This window comes from Xenopus tropicalis, chromosome 8, assembly GCF_000004195.4.
Source record: "Xenopus tropicalis strain Nigerian chromosome 8, UCB_Xtro_10.0, whole genome shotgun sequence".
Lineage (NCBI taxonomy): Eukaryota > Metazoa > Chordata > Amphibia > Anura > Pipidae > Xenopus > Xenopus tropicalis.
In genome coordinates, this window is record NC_030684.2 from 32,292,687 (window position 1) to 32,313,971 (window position 21,285).

The 21,285-nt window shown below is 40.8% G+C and overlaps 1 protein-coding gene across 1 annotated transcript in view; it reads right to left on the bottom strand.

The window, feature by feature from the left end:
• The window catches only part of mecp2 (methyl-CpG binding protein 2), a 54,039-nt gene extending 33,852 nt beyond the window's left edge, over positions 1 to 20,187 (bottom strand). The window contains 1 exon segment of the mRNA NM_001142091.1: positions 20,144 to 20,187. Within this exon segment, the coding sequence (NP_001135563.1) occupies positions 20,144 to 20,175 (32 nt within the window). The 5' untranslated portion in view covers positions 20,176 to 20,187.
• Between the last annotated feature and the right edge of the window lie 1,098 nt (positions 20,188 to 21,285).

The window sequence follows — 21,285 nt, forward strand, 5'->3', positions numbered from 1 at the left end:
ATTGGTGAAAAAAGGCGATTTCATTTTTTATGTAAGGTCTGGGAAAAATATTGTCAAAATCCTCCTCTAAACAAGAGCAATGCATGAAGCTTACTTTATAGTGAGCCCTGTTACTAACTCTGTTACTAACTCTTTCATATTTTAAGCAGCAGGTCTCTAATACAGGTTTTAAAAGCTCCCTGCTGCAACCAAAAGGTGCCAACAAGCTGGCTTGGTCCATCAGTAAATCCCAAGCTACCAGAGCACAGAATCTACAAATCAGTATTAGTATAGGAACTTTCCAATAAGTAAAAAAGTACAGCCCCAAACTGCCTTCAGATCAGCATTACCTGAAGATGCAACCTGCAGAGAGAGCCAAGGAGGAGAGACACTTTCTATGTGAATGTAGCCTGAATAGGCTGAAGTACAAATGTAAAGTTCTGGGGGCACTATTACAGCAGATGTCATAAACATTCTTTTCTTATAATTCTGACGTTACTATTTTAGGAATGTGTAGGTATCAATTTATCCCTTTTGTTATTGGACACAATTATAGGTTTAGAATTAGGTATGCATCTTTTCTTAATGACTATTTCCTATTGCAGCAATCAATCATTTTCACTGCCAGAGGAGCTGCTGTAAGATGCCACAGACAGTCTCTATTTAGTGGGCCTGCGGGGGGGGGCTGTTTGGGCCTCTGTGTACTTGAAATGCCAGGGCCTGGTTTGAATCCCAATCTAGGACTGAGACCAACCCTAAACAGCATGGGGCTAAAGATCCTTGTATGAAATGTTCAGATCATGCATCCTAGTTCCCAATTCCCTCCTGAAAAGTCCCACCACACTTACACAAATGTCACTATTCTTAAGAGGTATTTGCAACCCAGTGTGCAAAATCCATAATCTGTAAGACTCTGAACAGTCCTCATCAAACCATGATGGGTGCAAGAGCACTTAGGGACTTTGCACACTGCATGGGGCATTGCAAATTGCCTATTATCTTTGCCCACCCTTAATAGAAAAAAATATTTTTTTCTTTGAGACAGCAAAATATCAAGTTCAACTTTTTTAGCTAAATGAAACCTGCTTGCAGAGCTAGAGGACTGGGAAAAACCCCATCTGAAGCCTTTCCAATTTGCCTCAGAGGAGAAAAAAATCCTGACCCCAAAATAGCAATCGGATCAGTCCCTGGGATCAACTTTCAGTAGCCTTGTACTTTCTCACTTGCTAAAGTCACCAAACACCTTCTTGGAGCTACCTAATGCATCTGCCATTACAATCACTTTGGGGACAAAATTCCACAGCTTTCAGAATGTCATTTTTTAAACAGTAGTTCAGCAGTGATACCAAAATCTAACTGCAACTTTACAAAAACACACTTAATTTGGTCCGAAAGCTAGGGGCTTGGAGTTTCCAGGATAAGGGAGCATCATGCCTGAAGGCTACTAAAAAAACTTCCAGTAGAATTTTTTATTTATGCTATTATTTATGCTACTTTAGTTACCATTAGGGCATAATTACAAAGAGAAAGCAAATGATTCAAAAATTGAGAATTGTTTCTTTATATAAAAATTACAGGAGAAGGAAGTGACACCAAAGTTAAGTGTAAAAAAAACGGCTTTTCAATGTTGATATGTTTGCTCTTATAACTGCACATATATTAAAAGAACAATGCTTTTTTTCCTTTGAGTACTTTTTGGGGCCCATTTACTTACTCACGAACGGGCCGAATGTGTCCGATTGTGTTTTTTTCGTAATGATCGGTATTTTGCGATTTTTTCGGAAAATTATCGCGACTTTTTCGTTACCAATACGATTTTTGCGGAAAAACGCAAGTTTTTCGTAGCCATTCGGAAAGTTGCGATTTTTTCGTAGCGTTAAAACTTGCGCAAAAAGTTGCGATTTTTTCGTAGTGTTAAAACTTGCGCAAAACGTCGCGCCTTTTAAGTTTTAACGCTACGAAAAAAGCGCAACTTTTCGCGCAAGTTTTAACGCTACGAAAAAATCACAACTTTCGGAATGGCTACGAAAAACTCGCGTTTTTTCGCGCAAATCGTATTGGTAACGAAAAAGTCGCGATCATTTCCGAAAAGTCGTAAAGGCGCCGAAAAAAACGCAAAAAATACGAAAAAGTCGCAAAATGTTCGTTTTCCAATCGGAATTTTTCCAATTCGGTCGAAATTCGTGTCTTAGTAAATGAGCCCCTTAGTATTATAAAAAGAAGAATGTTTTTGAAATAGAAATATTTTTTTGTTTTGAATTATTTAGGCAACTCTTCAATACGCAGGAAAGCAAGTCTGGACTAATGAGGTGCAGTGAAGTTGAACCCACACACAGAAGAGATAAAAGACAGGTTTTAGTGGGTGGTAATGTTAAAATTGTCAAGCCATAGTGCATTGTGTTCAGTGTCAGAACAGTCTCTTATATGCGTATGAGTAACATAGTTATTCAAAAAAAATCCTTCCTGACTCCAAGATGGCAATCAGACCAGTCCCTGGATCAACTTGTACTAAGAGCTATCTCCCATAACTCTGTATTCCCTCACTTACTAAAAAGCCATCCAACCCATCTTGAAGCTATCTAATGTATTGGCCAGTACGACTTATTCAGAGGGAGAATTTCACAACTTCATAGCTCTAACTGTAAAAAAGCTTTTCTGAATATTCAGACAGAACCTCCTTTCTTAAAATTGGAATGGTGTCCTATAATGATGAGTGAATCTGTCCAGTTTCGCTTTCCTGAAAATTTGCAAAAGGGCAAAAAATGGTGACATGCAGCTTTTGACTTTTTTGAAGCGTACAAATTTTTTGACACAACTGTGACTTTTTTGACACAACTACTACTTTACTCTGCAAATTTTTGTTGCAGCAAATTTGTGTGGGTATTTCGTGAAAAAATTTGCTAATGGCGAAATGCAGTATTTCGCAGAAAATCCATCCCTGGCAAAAAAATTCGCTCATCACTAGTACCCTTGTGTTTGCTGGAAGGACCTGCAGGTACATCAAGCATTAGAGAGGTTATTGTATGATCCCCTTATGTATTTATACATAGTTATCATGTCACCCCTTAAAGGAGAAGGAAAGGCTAAGTCACTTGGGGGTGCCAAAACGTTAGGCACCCCCAAGTGACTTAAATCGCTTACCTTGTACCCCGGGCTGGTGCCCCTGTTAGGAGAAAATTGCACCAGCCCAGAGTAGCTGTAGCGAGCGCTTCCTTCTTCCACGGCGAAATCTCTGGGCCGGCGCATTAGAGTGAAAAGCCGATCATGTTGTTAAAGTTCGGCTTTTCACTCTAATGCGCAGCACGCCAAGAAGGAAGCACTCGCAGCTACCCCGAGCTAGTGCTGTTCTCTCTTAACAGGGGCACCAGCCCGGGGTACAAGGTAAGCGATTTAAGTCACTTGGGGTGCCTAACATTTTGGCACCCCCAAGTGACTTAGGCTTTCCTTCTCCTTTAAGCACCTCTTCTCCAGTGTAAACAACCCTAACTTGGCCAGTCTTTCTTCATAACAGAGACATTCCATACCCTTTACCAGCTTAGTTTCCTTTCTCAGGACCTTCTCTAACTCAATAATGTCCTGTTTGGGCCTTACCTTAATGTGGAAGAATAACCCCCTCTTTCTACGCATCTGCCTCTTTTAATACAGCTCAGCCTTGTTTGCCCTTGCGGCAGCTGCCTGGCATTACTTTCTACAGCCAAGTTTTTTACCACAAGGACTTTAAGGTCCTTCTCCATTATGGATTTTCCTAGCCCAGTCCCACTAAGGGTATAAGTGGCTTGCATAATTTTTCATCCCAGGTGCATGACCTTACATTTATCCACATTAAATTTCATCTGCCACTTTGCCCAGATTGTCAGTTTGTCAAGACCGACAGAAATAATTGGGCTACAGAGTTTTATATCATCTGCAAACACTGATACATTACTTACAATACCTTTCCCTAAGTCGTTAATGAATAAGAGGACCCAACAAAGAATCATGAGGGACCCCACTGAGAACCTTACTCCAAGAAGAGAATGTACCATTAATAACCACCCTCTGTACCTGATCCTGTAGCCAGTTTCCTATCCATGTGCAAACTATTTCACTAAGACCAACAGACCTTAGTTCAGAAAGCAGTTGTTTGTGGGGAACAGTATCAAATGCTTTGGCAAAATCCAAATAGATCACATCTACTGTACCCCCACTGTCCAGCTTCTTACTTACCTAATCACAAAAAGCAATTAAATTTGTCTGACATGACCGGTCCTTCATTAAGCCATGCTAATTACGTCTCATAATGCCATTCTCCAGAACCTAATTTTGAAAGTGATCCCTTAACATGCCTTCAAATAACTGCCCACCACAGATGTCAACTTATTGGCCTATAACTGCCAGGCTGAGATCGTAATCCCTTTTTAAATATAGTAATAATATCAGTTTTCCACCAATCCATAGGTACCATACCAGATGAAAGCAAGTCTGAGAATATCAGGAACAGAGGCCTGGCCAAAACTGACCCTAGCTCTCTCAGTACCCAAGGGTGTATCCCATCTGGCCTTGGTGCCTTTATCACATTAATTTTGAGTAAACCTTTATGTACCATATCCCGTGTCAGCCACTGACTAGAGTGAGATGAGCCAACAGTGCAGCTATTGGGTGGGCCTTTGAAATCTGGCCCTCTATTGCATACTCTGAAGAAAATAACGTTAATTCCCGCTGTGCGCGATATTTCCCGCTGCGCGCTTTAAATTTCGCCGCTTGCTATATTAGCGCACGATTTTACACACGTAACCATTACTTTCGGAAAACTTCTGTTCTGAACATGACCATTTCCCTGAAAACTGGAGGATGCATCACTCTAGGGCCAACACAGACTTGAATAAATCCCACTGCAAAGTCCATATTGTGTTGCCAAAAGCTCACAAACCACAATTTTCTTTAAGTACCGCCTGCCCCAAGCAGGTGTTATTTAGGCGATATTTAGCACGTTTAATGCTTCATATGTGTTTGTGAATCATGCGTATTATTTCTATGCGAGAATTAACGCAATGCGAGGTAAATAACGCATTGCGATAGTGTGTTTTTTTGCGCATGCGATATGCGTCTTAACGCATGCGAAATGACTTTGATGAATCGGGACTTAATTATCGCATGCTTTTTACCGCAAAAAAACATGCGATAAGCATGATCGCACTTTAGTGAATCAGCCCCATAGTATTTATATTCATTAAATGCAGCTTTTGTCCCCTCTGATTTGTATTGCTTAAATGATTCTCTTTTTTCCCTATTAACTTCTTTGCTTCTGAATTAAGCCACATAGGGTGGTTCTTTATTCTTCTGCATTTACTTCAAAGGTAATACAATGAGAACAGTAATGAGTTAATATTATTTTAAATGAGACTCATTTCTGTTCTCTGTTTTTAGCAGAAAGCCCAATGCCCCAATCTATGCTCTGAAGGACAGGCCTTAAGGAGTTAAAATTTGCTTTTCTGAAATTCACTATTGTTCTAAGGGCTCCCCAATAAAAATAAAATAGGACACAAAAAAGCCCTTGATTTAAATATGAATAGCTGTTTGTGGACCATACTGGTCTGCTATGATCTACTGCTAAAACGTAGATTGGATTAGAATTTGCCAGTACTTGCTTTTGCACAACACTGTACTGATGGAGCAAAATGTAGCAAAATTTAGGAACTTTTATGCATTATACCTTATGACAATTCAAATGTCTTTGTCTGCCTTATGGGTCTTTAACTTCATAGTGGACATTATTGCTAATAGCAGAAGAAAAGTGCCTGTACCTTTGGGTACAGACGGGGATGGCAAGCAGAGAAAAATGGTAATTTTTGTTGCTGCTCAGTGAAAAGCCCAAAAATACGCCAGACACAATAAACACCTGTGAGTAAAGCTTAAACTAATGATTATGATTAGATGTACCATGTCATTTTTGTATGGTGCTTGATGTTGACAGAAAAACAAAAAATGTCAGCTCTCCCAGATTACCAACCAACTTCATATATACAACCAAGTAGGGCAAGGGTCAGTTAACCAAAAAAAAAAAAAAAAAATACCAATAATATACCATAATTTGACACAAAAGATGTTTATAACATTTTATTTGCGTTGATAAGACACAGTAGCTTCAAATTGCACCTATTTTCTTCTTAATTCTGTAAAGGCTTTTCTAGGCAGCAGGGTTGTAACCTGTAAACAGAGACCTAGAGGACTTCAGATAAAGAAGGGCTGATCAGCTAGAGGAAAAACTATGACAGCCCACTCAGTAAATCTTATGATTATGACTTATAGTATCATTGTTTATTAACAATTACTTCAGCACTGCAACATGCAGTATATTATAGAGTCATCCCACACACTGAAAAAGATAAGCGCTGAGATCAAAGATCAGTCTCTCTTCTTTTTTTTTTTAATAACGATAAAATCTTAGTCATAACGCATTACACAATTGCAGATTTTCCTGCAAGAGGAAATTCAATCCCCGTGGGGGCACAAAAATTCACTCTAGACATATTCAATCAAACATTTAACCAACATGGCTTTACTTTACTAAATATAACATTAGTTCTAGAGCACAAAACAATATATATTATGGTGATAGCATGCCTTTAAAGTAAAGGTAAAGAAAATTAATTATATGAAAACTGTGTATCCATCATAAAATGTCAAAGCAACATACTTCTGTAAAAAAATCTACTTTTTTTAGTAGTTGATTTAAAAAATTACCTGAATGTAATTTTACCAATTTATCATTGCACTAAATAAATTCTTGGTTCAAAATATTTTTTTTTTGGGGGGGTGGATTACAGGATTACATTTTCTAATTTAGGATGAATTAAGAATCATTGATAGAATTTAAAGGTAGATTTCGTAACTTTAACAATTAACTACATTAATTTTAAGACAATGCTCATTTGTTTTAAGGCTTAAAAATCCAAGCAATTTTAAAGCTCAGTGCTACCACTGTCTAACATCACATAGCACAGAGAGTATTCTGAATGAACAGTAAATGCTTTTATAACATGTTCCTAAAGATCAGGAAAAAGTCAAATAGGTTAATAACTCAGAATACATAATAAACTGCTGGGAATCTCTTTGGATCTCCTAGTTAGTACATTTAACCCCTAATATCATGAAACAAAAGGGACAGAGGAGTACAAATAAGTGTAATTCTGTTAGCACTATACTGATTTTATCAACTGAATAACCAAAACCAACCACAGAAAAAAAACAATCATTATGGGCTGAATTGTTCACATTCATCTTTTACACATGCAGATTTAAGTAAAAATTATATTTTTCCTGTTTATGAATTATGAGCCAAAAAAAAAAAATGTATATTTATACCACTAAGAAAAATAGGCATTTAAGGAAAAGTCTCAAAGACTCACTGCGCATCTAGTGGGGAGAAAAATCAATCATCCACAATAGCAAGTTGTGGAAAAAAGTTAAGAGATTCAGAGAATGATTTTTTTTTAATGTTGTTTTAGTCCCTAAATATATTTATGTATGCAGTACATACCAGGTGAAACGGAGGTTTCATTAAACCATAATATTCCAATCCCCTTTGGAAATCACTTCCATCTATATATAAATTTACAACAACTAGGCATATGAAAAATTGCTCAAATGCAATCACTGGAAAATGTACCCTTTTTGTGCCGCCCAACATAGCATCTGCAGTGCTGACATTAAACTACCAATGTGCCTATGCCATAGATTGTACATATCTATATTTGATATTTGCTGTGCTGCCTGCTTAGTTTGGCTTTAGTAGTGGTGTAGAAAAGTTTGCAATCAGCACAGGGTTGAAATGTTTTTATGGCAAAATAAAAAATTAAATTTATAGCATATAATAAAAAAAATACAGCACATGACAGAAATTGCAATGCAGATGCAAGAACCTAGAAAGGAGTTTACTGATCTCACACAAAAATAGATACATTTACATATGTACATCCTGAACCTGTTGCACTACAAATGAAACATCTGCATTTAACTCTTCCACTTACTCCAAAAGCGAGTGTAAGTTTCCAGTAAAGGACTGCACTGCCTAACCATAGCTGACTTGTATTTGCAAGTTGTAGTTCTGGAGGTGCAAGCAGGGCCACCATCAGAAACTTTGGGGCCCTGTACAAGTTATTTTTTTTCCCTTGCTGCAAAGTTCATGTAGGAGACCCTGAAAAAATCTGTAAAATAGCTCCCAATATAAACAGCTATAATAAGCAGTTCACATAAAAAGTTAAAATGAATATTTAACGTGCTAATAAGTCATTTATCAGTTCATTGGGGCAGTGGAATTTACCTTGTGTTTTAATTCATTGGTGGTCAGTGAAGTTTGCCCCTGCTGGCCCTGTATAGCTTCTTTGCATTGTTTTTGTTCGTAAAATGCAAGTTACTTAAGCTTCCAGGCAATTTACGTATTTTTCTAGGACGTTTTTGTGGAAGTTACATAATACATAATATACATAGCGTAAAGTTCAACTTATGCAATTTGTGTACCTTTTGCCCCACTGCCAGGCCTCCATAGAGAAGAAGATTTCACGGGGCCTTGCACAACTGTACCCCCTCTCCCTCCTGATGGTGGCCATAGGTGCAAGGAAGGGATGTAATTAATGCCTTGGGAATACACGGGGCAGATTGTACAGTCAGATAAGGCTGCTAGGTCATCATTTGTAACAACTTGAGATAACATTTAGCAACTGATCAATGAACACTGCAAGTGGACTTCACACAACTGTGTTGGAAGAGGTATGGGCAGCTCTACCACTTCCACCTGCAGAAAATACTTTCCAGCTGCAAGAACCCCATTGTATAAAGCAGACTGCAGCCACTGTGTTTACACAGAAATCCCAGAAATCAACACTGCCTCAATAATCATTTTACCTGTATAATTGCAAACAGAGTGATGGGGCGAGTAAAACTACAATTCTAATTGGAATGTGGTGGGACAACCAAAAAACATTAGGAGACACAAATCAAATGTATGTATATGAATTGTAATCAAACACAGAATCAAGCAAAACCATGGCACATAAACCAGGGCATAATTTATAAGCAGATATGGATGGCTTGCATAATCACTTCAGATGTCATGTAATAAAGACAAACACCCCCCCCCCCCCCAATAAAAAACGTGTCACATAAATATCATTTAGAGGCATCACAGAGCTCCATAAGAAAGCTACTTAAAATTCAAAAGGTTGGGATCTCACTGATCCCTGCTGTATCGATACACTTAAGTTTGTAAGATTGTACGGTGGTAAAACAATACAATACAGTGTCTTCACATTTCTTTGTCCTAAATTCTGTAATATTCCCATCAGCAGTACTTTATAAGCACTTAAAACTTATGCAACTGGTACATGTCTATATCTGTCACTGAGCATACTGTGTTTAGAAACTAGTATTCATATTAGAAAACAATAAAACAACTAGCATGCAAACACATGAAATACTGAACTATTGGAAGTGTTCATGCCTGCAGAATAAACAGAAAAGCAGAGAGTTTATTAGCATACCCGCACAAAACTAGTGCGTAGGCAAGTGATGGCTTTGAACATGACCGAGCATACTTGGCATATGGTCTGTTTCCTTAAGCAGCACTGATGCATTAGAATAGAGTATTGTGATCATTAAAGAGCAAGTCCAATAAATCAATCCCACTAAATGTAAGCAAAACAAAAGCTTACATAAGATGCTGTCAATTGTAACATGTGCATGTGAATTGCAGAAACATGCAACTTTTTCATGTTTTGGACAACAGTTGGGCAGATGTGCCAACTTGTGCCTACGGTGAAAAATAACTGGAGATAATTAGATTTTTTTGCTGTTGTTGCTACAAACTACAAAATAATGACCTTCTGGTGAGACAACTGTTATAGGCTAATGTCACATGGGGCCAATCACCCCCTATGTGTGTCGGCCCAGGTGTAGGCCTATGGAGTAGATTTCAAAGCAAAATGCATTCCTCATAATTCTGAACTAAAACCCCTCCACGTGCCTTCACCCAGGACAAAGCAATTGCTCCTGTTTCAGACACAGAGAAAGGCTGACAGTAACATAGGGCCTAGTGATGTGCGGGTCAGGAAAAACTTGACCCACACCTAACCCTAACCTGCAAAACCTTGACCCACACCTAACCCTAACCTGCAAAACCTTAACCCACACTCAAACCTAACCAGCAAAATGTTGCCATTGTAGGACCCGCACCCAACCCATACCCAAGTCTTTCCACTCTGTACTGTTCTGAGATAGAAAATTCTAAAGCAGACTCACACCCATCCTGAACACACAATAGTCGCTTAAATTTCTACTCTAACACGCCTGACCTAAGGGTAAACCCACAGGTCCCAGGTCAACCCACACATCACTATTATGGACTGATTCACTGCCTGCATTTACTTGCAGGCCTGAGAATTGTCCCTGTGTGGCATTAGCCTAAAGCTAATATGCATACAATAACATACAAGCAGATTATGTTTTCGTCCAAACAGGCAAATATCTAGCCACGGATTAGGGTCCCAACGACCCTGCTGGCCTGAAATTTTGCAGAGTTTAATTAACGGAGTCATTTGTAAAACACCTGTTGACCGCTACAGAACTAAAACTGTTTACATTACGTGATATCCTTTTGACTTCTCAGAATATGCTTATGAATCTTTTTCTTCTACTTTCAGGATGTGGCACCAAAGTCTGCCCACAAAGGTGTGTGAGCATTTAATGATCTATGCAAAGTCTGAGAGAGCCTTCCGTCAGAAAGTGCTCACTTTGTAAACTGCTCTGTAACAAACACTAACATCAGTCTTTGCCATTTTCTTCTTGTACAGTAAATGCAACTAACTAATGATGCTTGCATAAACTTGCACACATATTGTTTTAAGGAATGTAATTTCTTAAATGTTTTCATTATAACTATAACAGCGCACATTTAGGCCAACTGTAATTAATGATTACGGCTGCATATGATGCACCCAAAGCCGCCCATACTGGTCCTGTTCCATCGCCTCCTTTCCCTCCTCCGTTTGTGCCACAGTTTTTGGAGCCAAAGATTTCCGCACCTATCCATTACGCAGATGATCCTGAGATATGTTGGGGATTCCTGAACCAGTGCCTTATTCAGTTCGGTGGCTTACATTATTGCCTTGCTTTACAGCAAAACTCTTGCTTGGGCGTCTCCACTGTGGGAGAGAAATTACCCTCTTGTTCACGACCCATCTGCCTTCACTCCACGTTTATTTTTGATGATCCGGGTCAGAAGGTAAATACATCTGTTTATCTCATGAAGATTTCTCAAGGCTCTGTCTGTTGCAAAATACACCATACTTCAGCTGCTGAGGTCACCTATGCCCTGGTCACAGCATTCTGGCAAGGGTTTAATGATGATATTAAGGACAAGTTTGCTGCTAGAGATCTGCCATCTCTGTTTGAAGAACTTGTATCCCTGGGTATTCGCATTGACACCAGATTAAAGGAGAGACAATCTCAGAAGTCTGCCACCTGCAAACTTGTAGTTCCATCTCCTGCCAGGTTTGAATCCACATAGATTCCATGTATACAGACTGATGAGCCCGTGCAGTTAGGAGCCACATGTCTGTCTCTGGAGGAGGGCCTGTTTCTCCTGGTGTCTTAACTTCTGCCACTGTACCGTTGCTGCTGCCAGTAGGATGGTTACATTCCAGAGAAGTTTCCTTTTTGATCATTTAGTGTCCTGCCACTCCAGTGATTCTTGGTCTACCTTGGTATCGACTGGGTTTCCGGTCAACTCATGGCTTGGAGCTCGTTCTGTCACTCTTGTTTACTTGCTCCAATCAAGTTGGTGCATGTCTCATCTGTTACTCAAGATTCTTCTCTCCAGCCAAAATGTTATGCTGACTTTTCTGACATATTTGAGAAGAAGAATGCTGAAACTCTTCCTCCACACAAGCCCTACGATTGCCCCATTGATCGCATTCCCAGCACTATTCCTCCAAGAGGTAGAACTTACTCTTTCTCCTTTGAGGAGACTACAGCTATTAAGGAATACATTCAGGAAAATCATTCTAGAGGTTTTATTAGGAAGTCCGCATCTCTAGCAGGGGCCGGCTTTTTCTTTGTACAAAAAAAGGACTGTGATCTAAGATTAGGGAGCTAAGATTTTCTACAAGCTTGATCTCCATGGTGCATACAACCTTACACATATACAGTACATCAGGGGCATGAGTGGAAGACTGCATTTAATACCCGCGATGGCCATTGTGAATACCTTGTTATGCCCTTCGGGTTATGCCCTCCCAAGACTTCATAAATTACATTTTCTGTGACATGTTGCAGTTCTGCCTCATAGTGTACCTAGATGACATCCTGGTGTTTTCTTCCTCTCTACCAGAACACATTTGCAAAGGCAAGTTTGTTCTGCAACAACTTAGAGATAACAATCGTAGAGAAGTGCGAGTTTCACAAGGCAAAGATTTCTTTCTCTAATTTCTTTTGAAACTTCATAAAGGGTTTCTCTTAAATTGTGGCTCCCATCACAGCTCTCACTCGCAAAGACTCTAAACTATCCTAGTCTCCTGAAGCCCAGAAAGCTTTTGAAACACTGAAGGCAGCTTTTGCTTCTGTTCCAGTGTTAATTCATCCTGATACTTTTCATCCATTCAACCTCAAAGTTGATGCCTCTGATACAAGGGTAGGAGCCATTCTGTCCCAGCAAACTGATTTTCAGGGTCCTCTTCATCCCTGTGCCTTTTTCTCTTGAAAGCTTTCCTCTGCTGTATGATGTTGAAAAATTGGGAGTTGTTGGCCATAAAATTAGCCCAGATGAATGGTGTAATTTGTTGGAAGGATCTGTAGAGCCAGTTACTAAGTATTTGGCCCCCTTGAACTTTTCCACATTTTGTCACATTACAGCCACAGACAATCAATTTTATTGGAATTCCACGTGAAAGACCAATACAAAGTGGTGTACACGTGAGAAGTGGAACAAAAATCATACATGATTCCAAACATTTTTTACAAATAAATAACTGCAAAGTGGGGTGTGTGTAATTATTCAGCCCCCTTTGGTCTGAGTGCAGTCAGTTGCCCATAGCCATTGCCTGATGAGTGCTAATGACTAAATAGGGTGCACCTGTGTGTAATCTAATGTCAGTGCAAATACAGCTGCTCTGTGATGGCCTCAGAGGTTGTCTAAGAGAATATTGGGAGCAACAACACCATGAAGCCCAAAGAACACACCAGACAGGTCAGGGATAAAGTTATTGAGAAATTTAAAGCAGGCTTAGGCTACAAAAAGATTTCCAAAGCCTTGAACATCCCACGGAGCACTGTTCAAGCGATCATTCAGAAATGGAAGGAGTATGGCACAACTGTAAACCTACCAAGACAAGGCCGTCCACCTAAACTCACAGGCCGAACAAGGAGAGCGCTGATCAGAAATGCAGCAAAGAGGCCCATGGTGACTCTGGACGAGCTGCAGAGATCTACAGCTCAGGTGGGGGAATCTGTCCATAGGACAACTATTAGTCGTGCACTGCACAAAGTTGGCCTTTATGGAAGAGTGGCAAGAAGAAAGCCATTGTTAACAGAAAACCATAAGAAGTCCCGTTTGCAGTTTGCCACAAGCCATGTGGGGGACACAGCAAACATGTGGAAGAAGGTGCTCTGGTCAGATGAGACCAAAATGGAACTTTTTGGCCAAAATGCAAAACGCTATGTGTGGCGGAAAACTAACACTGCACATCACTCTGAACACACCATCCCCACTGTCACATATGGTGGTGGCAGCATCATGCTGTGGGGGTGCTTCTCTTCAGCAGGGACAGGGAAGCTGGTCAGAGTTGATGGGAAGATGGATGGAGCCAAATACAGGGCAATCTTGGAAGAAAACCTCTTGGAGTCTGCAAAAGATTTGAGACTGGGGCGGAGGTTCACCTTCCAGCAGGACAACGACCCTAAACATAAAGCCAGGGCAACAATGGAATGGTTTAAAACAAAACATATCCATGTGTTAAAATGGCCCAGTCAAAGTCCAGATCTAAATCCAATCGAGAATCTGTGGCAAGATCTGAAAACTGCTGTTCACAAACGCTGTCCATCTAATCTGACTGAGCTGGAGCTGTTTTGCAAAGAAGAATGGGCAAGGATTTCAGTCTCTAGATGTGCAAAGCTGGTAGAGACATACCCTAAAAGCCTGGCAGCTGGAATTGCAGCAAAAGGTGGTTCTACAAAGTATTGACTCAGGGGGCTGAATAATTACGCACACCCCACTTTGCAGTTATTTATTTGTAAAAAATGTTTGGAATCATGTATGATTTTCATTCCACTTCTCACACGTACACCACTTTGTATTGGTCTTTCACGTGGAATTCCAATAAAATTGATTCATGTTTGTGGCTGTAATGTGACAAAATGTGGAAAAGTTCAAGGGGCCGAATACTTTTGCAAGCCACTGTATAGACCGGGGTCAAAAAATATCAAAGCAGATGCCCTATCTAGGTCCCTGGCTCTCTGCCCTTTTATTTCCCCCGACAAGTGGTGGCTCCGGTGTCCCTAGTACAACCTACTTCTGAAGTTCCTCCAGAATGTCCTTCTGGTAAGACTTTTGTACCTCAAGATTGTGTGCTTCAAGTTCTTTCATGGGGTAATTTCTTTAAGATCGCTGGTCATCCGGGGGTTAAGAAATCTCTAGATCTCATTTCTAGGTATTTTTGGTGGTCTTCTCTTGTCCAGGATGTTACCCAATGTGATGCTGCATGTTCTCTCAGTGCCCAACAGAAGGTTCCAGTTTCTCTTCTCTGTGGCACTGGTTACTTTGGTTCCAAATTCAAACGTAAAAAGTGCGATTTTGCTTGTTTTTCTTGCCCAAGCTGGCTCTGAGTATCCAGACCTTAGCTAAGCCTTGTTTTTGATAGAGTCAAAACCAGTGGAACAGACATGAATCTTCACTGCCTGCCCTTGACCCCTTTGCCTGATTCTGACGTTGCCTCTGCCTGACCCCTCTTTTAACATGTTTCTGTATCAACCTTGGAAGTGTATAGAATCCCTGTCTTCCCCGCAGCAGAAAGTTTGGGGACCCAAAAGGTAATGTGTGAAAATCAGGGTTGCCAATGCTCTTCCATTTCACCTAACAGGTTGTTACTAGCAGTCTACAGACTTATTACAGTCTGTAATGGTTACTACAGTTTGTGCACCTTAACACATCAGCTAATTGATTCCATTATGTTTAGCATTATGTTCAGCATGTTTGTGCATTTTATTGGAGCCACATGTCACTGCATTTTTAAATGCAATAAAATTTAAAAATGCGTATTGACCTTACAAAAACACAGCTGCAAGTTTAAAAACACACAATCACAATATATATGCATTAAGACATAGCATGAATTTTCAGATGCACAAAAAAATTCCCTTGTATAAAAGCTCTTAATTATCGTCTCTGGTGATTTCCAGAAGTAGCTCAGTAAACCAGGTTGCTGGCTCTCTAAACTGTTACAATTTGCTACATTAGCTGATCCAGTGGTTCCTCTGAGGCTTCTGAGAAATGTAACTAATGTATCAATGGTAATAATTGCACATACTACACTAAAGGTCAAGTAGCATGCTCAGAAGGGGCAGATTCTCCCCCCTTCTTCCCCCTCTACATCAACCAATATATCTAAAAAAATTTAAGCATCCCACCCACTCCTACTTACAAGTTCACTGACATACACATAGTTAGCCTGTAAGCACACACATTAAGCAGATTTCGGCATGAAAATGTCAAAGTATGTATTTTCACGCCAAAATTCATTCTGTGTGTGTTCTCACAGGCTAACAACGTGCCTGTCAGCACACTTATAAAAAGAGTATAAGAGCACTTCAGCTTTTGAGAAAAGGCACTGAACAGCCCTGTGTACTACAAGCCTTAAGCTATGTGAGTCTTGCATAAAGCACAACAGTTGAAAGAATTTGGGCTGACAGCCTATAACCGGAGGAAAAGCCCCTACACTGGCATTTTTTTCTTGGGGGGGGGGGGGGGGGAGGGTTATGGTGTCAGAAGATTTCTTGTCCTTTAAGTGAAAGACAAAATAATGTATGTTTAGTATGTAAGAATTTAGTAAGTAGACGTACATGTATGCAAACCCTTATTATGTATTTAACACACAAATTGAGAACATAAATGTTATCATCACACTAGAGAGGCACTTATGCTGGCCATACACGCACTGATAATATCGTACGAAACCTCGTTTCATGAGATATTCGGTGCGTATATGGCAACTCGGCAAGGTGACCGATATTGGTCGACTCGCCGATTGGGCAGGTTAAAAGATTTTGATAGGGCGCCACTGAAGGCGTCTGAGCAAAATCTGCCTTCAGGGCTGAATCGACAGAAGGAGGTAGAAATTCTATTGTTTCTACCTCCATATCTGACAATTCAGCCCTGAATGTCAGTGGAGGGTTGGAACGTTTGAAAATCGCCATGTGTGTGGCCAAGCTTTAGTCTATCTTTTAGATCATTAAGATTGCTAGCTCTTGCTAACCTTTAAAAATTGTACATGCATAGGTTATTTGGTGCCCACTATCCTGTTGGGTAACACCTTAGAATGTTTAATTTTCAATAATGGTTTGCTTGGTTAATTTTTCCATATTTTTTTATTTTTGTAAGTACAGTACCTATTCTGATTAATGCTGTATAGTCATTAAAATTGTCACAGTACTCTCACGCTAAAGCTACTATGTGGCCCATACCTGTTCTACAAATATGTCCTTTTTTTACTGTATATTCAAATTGCAGCTGCAACCTAGATAAAACACCACACACCAAAATGCCAGGGGGTGAGCCCTTGGGCTAGGGCTACTGGGTAGTTTCTCGGCCCCTCTGGTCTGGTATGTCTGCAACCAGAGAGACTGCGTTGGCCTGCAAGTGTGCATTTTGGTGACAAAATCTGCTCTATGTGTCTGCACCAGTCAACGCAGTATCTCCGGGTGCAGTCACAACAAAAAGCAGATTGGAGTGGAGAAGCGTGCTCTTAAGCAGGCCGAGAAATAGACCAGTGTGGCAGTAGCCTTAAAGAAACAGTTCAGTGTAAAAATTAAACTGGGTAACATAGATAAGACTGCACAAAATAAAAAATGTTTGTAATATAGGCAAAAATGTAAAGGCTATAAAGGCTGGAGAAAGCAGATGTCTAACATAATAGCCAGAACAATACTTCCTTCTTTCAGCTCTCTAACCTCTTAGTCAGTGACTTTAGGGGGGAAACATAACTGTTAACATTGTTAGCATACAGGTCAGATTCAAAAGCAAACTAACTAAATGGTTATGTCCCATATGGCCCCCCTCAAGTCACTGATTGGTTACTGACTCCTAACAGCCTAGAGAGCTGTAAAGGAGGAAGTAGTGTTCTGTCTATTATGTTAGACATCAGTTCACTCCAACCTTTATAGATTAAATTTTTGCCTAACTATATTGAAAACATTTTTTATTTTGCACAGTCTATTTTACCCAGCTTCATTTTTACATTGAACTATTCCTTTAAGCTGGCAGAAAAATGCTTAAAGCCAGCCATGTTTGTAATTTTTTTTGAGCTGAAAACCACCTTTATCAGCAGTGAGTGGTGTTTGCCATTTAATGCAATTAAAGGAAAGGCAATTTTGGGATTCACCACCAGTGAAAATGCTAAAAACACACCAGGCGTGACATTAGCCTAATGTTTTCAGAGAAGAAAGTAGCCTCTGTGATGTATTCCCTGACATATTACTTAAAGGAGAAGGAAAGGCAAAGTCACTTGGGGGTGCCAAAATGTTAGGCACCCCCAAGTGACTTAAATCACCTACCTTGTACCCCGGGCTGGTGCCCCTGTTCGGAGAGAACAGCACCAGCCCGGGGTAGCTGCAGCACTTCCTGCTTAACACAAAAGTCGGCTTTTCACTCTACTGTGCATGCGCCGACCACTGGCATTTGCCGGAAAACAAAGCAGGAAGGAGGAAGCACTTGTTACAGGTACCCCGGGCTAGTGTTTTCTCCTAACAGGGGCGATTATGTCACTTGGGGATGCCTAACATTTTGGCACCCCCAAGTGACTTTGTCTTTCCTTCTCCTTTAAGTCTTAATCACTGGGGGTGTGAGGTACACCTAATGCTAAAATAGTGCAGTATTTTGCCCCAGGCTGGTGTACCTACAGGGATCCCAGGACTGCCATATTTCTTAATCTCTCAGGTAGTCCTAGGTTTGGACACGTGCTGAAATTAGGATGTACGGAAAGCCCCTACTCCCCTTCATGTTTTGGGGGAGAGGGAGAATAGAGAAGGTTTTCTTGTCCTTAATGCGAAAGACAAAATTATGTTCTTTGCCCCCTAAACATGCACCCAGCCCAAGGACTATGACGGCGTGCTTCCCAGTTGTGCATTTTGTTTTTATAGCAGAGGCAAGCCAATTGTGGGAGAAAGTTAAAACAAATTCGTGAGTTAAGGTTTTGTTTTTATTTAAAGGAGAACTCCAACCAAAAGTTTTTTCAAGTGAAATGTAGCTTTCAATAGTAATTACATCTACAAATAAAAGGTGAAAGATAGTCTAAAACACTGGCGGTGGGATTTTTTAGGATATTCCCAGTGAATAAAATAATTTACAATGTATTCCAGGGTGGCTTGTCTCTTGTTTGAAAACATGCCGGCCTGGGGTACTTTATTCCAGGTCACTGCCATATTCTTATCGAACTCAGGTGTTCCTTGTGCTGACTTAAGGTGTGCACATCAGTACAGTAAGATCTTCACATGCGACCACAAGGTTTTCATTTAAATGCAATAAGTTTGCAGTGGATGTCATCTACTTGGACTTATATAACATTTTCTAATTGGGCCAGTGTTGTTAGTGGGGTACCGCAGGGGTCAGTCCTTGGTTCTTTGCTTTTTAACTTGTTTATTAATGACCTGGAGGTGGGCAAACAAAATACTTTTTCTATTTCTGAGGCGCGCATGCGCATAATAAGTGATCTCCCTACCCTCACACTATGCGCAATCGTCTGACGTAGGAGCAGTGAATGTAAATCACCTTCCTACGTCACGCAGATGCACACCATAAGCGAGCTGCGGCACTCACTCATTAAACACATGCGTGTGTGGAAAGTTTTTTCTTTTTAAGGGATACGATTGTTTCCCCTATCTGGAGTGTGGGCTCTATTAGCCTGCACCTCTGTTGGGGGAAACAATAAAGGGGTGATAGGTGCCCTTTAAACATATATAGGTATCTTGTACACACCAGTATTTACACACAGCTAAACAATTATGAGGTTAAGCCCTATCATTCTCCAATTGATTAAAACACACAGTGCGTACATAGTGTAATACACCATCAGTGTATGAAGGAGGGTACCAATCTATACACTGTACAAACCCTTGTATAAAACCCCATTAAATGAAGTGTCAGCCCAGATACACAGAAGCAACTTATGTCATTTACTGGCAAAGGTGCAAAAGTGCAGTAACCCATACCAAACAAAGCATTAGCGTTACAGCTTACAGTTAGCCTGATAAAAAAAATGCTTTGACTGGTTGCTATGGATAACTCTACTTTTGCATGTTTGTACCTTGGTTTGTAAATGAGGCCCTTTCGGGGCAACATGACACCGGGGGTATCCAAGGAAACCTTGAATACCCCTAGAATCAAGTCAGTTGAATACAGTGAAGAAATGACACAGTGGAAGTAGGTGCATTTCATTACAGCAGGGTGCATATGAGCAGCACAGGATACTTTGCAATAGAGCAGATAGCAGGGAGTTGGGTACCACAATATTCCCAGAGAGGGGTGTGTCCTGCAGCAGATACCCCTGGCCAGGCCCCTGATGTTGCCCATGTATACAGTAGCCAGGCCTCCCATTCTGGTGGGCTCAATGACGCAATGATGAAATGGCAAGCTAACCAGTGCAACATGGGGGTCCTATCACTGAAACCCTTTCCCAACCAGCAGCAGCTGCAGCAACACAAAGCAAGCGTCATTAGCACCCAGCTTCAAGCAGCACAAACTGTGACATTTTATTCTCGCACAGCCCCGCCTCCCCACCCCACGAATATCATTACAGAGCTCTGCATACAAACACCCGGCCGGGGCCGCCCCCCTCACACACAGGAGGAGATAATGACAGGCATGCGGGGAGAAAGGGTGGGGAGGGAGTAAAGCAGACCGGCCGAGGCGCACCCCCGCACTCACAGTCTCTCCTCTCCGCTCGGCGCAGCGGCCATTTTCTAACGGCTCCTCCACAGGCTGAGTGAGGAGGGAAAAGGGCGGGCAAGGTGACGTCACCGCCGAGAGCCTACCTGCCTCCTTTTACTGTGACGCTAGGGATGTTCCATTGTGCGGAAGGGAAAGGAGGAGCTACTGGCGGGAGTAGAGTAACACGCCCACCGGAGTGGGGAGCCCCCGCCCAGAACAATTGCTGACCTTATATAAGGAGTCAGCGGCCACTCAGTGTTATTTTATAGTGACATGTGGCCGAGAGTTAGGGTTTGTTTCTGTTTCAAGTGATATCCTGCGGCTATGATTTGTGAAGGAAGACACCTAGTGCTGTGCTCCTAAACTGGACTTTAAATCACTTTCCCTCTCAAGTGTAAAAGAATAGTGTTTGTTTTGCTGGTGGGATTGCCTTGGGATTGTGTAACTCCAAAGGCTTTCTCCCTTGGCACATCATGCAACAAAAAACTGGTGTTGGTGTGTGAAGTGCACTAATCACTGAAATAATACATTTACCTAGTTTAAAAATATAGTGCTTTTTGTGCTTTCCTAGGGGCTGTATAAGTTCATGCTTAAATGTGAACTAGATCATTTTTTGCCCGATAAAATGGAGATAAATTCTCAACATTTCTCTACATATACCTTCAAAATTGCTGGCGGTTGTAATAGTATTTACTAAATAAGGCTATTAATTGCCCTTAAAAGCAGTATCTGTTTATCTGCTCTGCACTGCTGGCAGGATCGGACTAGCAAGATGGATGTCTTTGTGGGCCCAGATTGGTGATACAGGACAAACCAAACGTAGCATCCAGATGCAGTTCAGCACAGGGAAACCCTTTATTGCTTCAAAAGTGGATACACAAACACAACTGTAGTGAGCCCCTCCCAAGGAAAACTCCAATCAGCCCTTTCTTATTCTCACTGTAGACCTGAAAATCCTATAATATTTAGAATTATATACATCTAATAGCTGACCTGCCTTGGTGGAGGAAGGCATCATCTCAAGAGTCAGATCCAAATTATTTATGTATTTTTATGCTTACCTCCCTATTAAATCACATTGCAAACAAGTAATTCTGTCTCACTTTATGGCTGAAATACTATGTCTATATACTAACTAA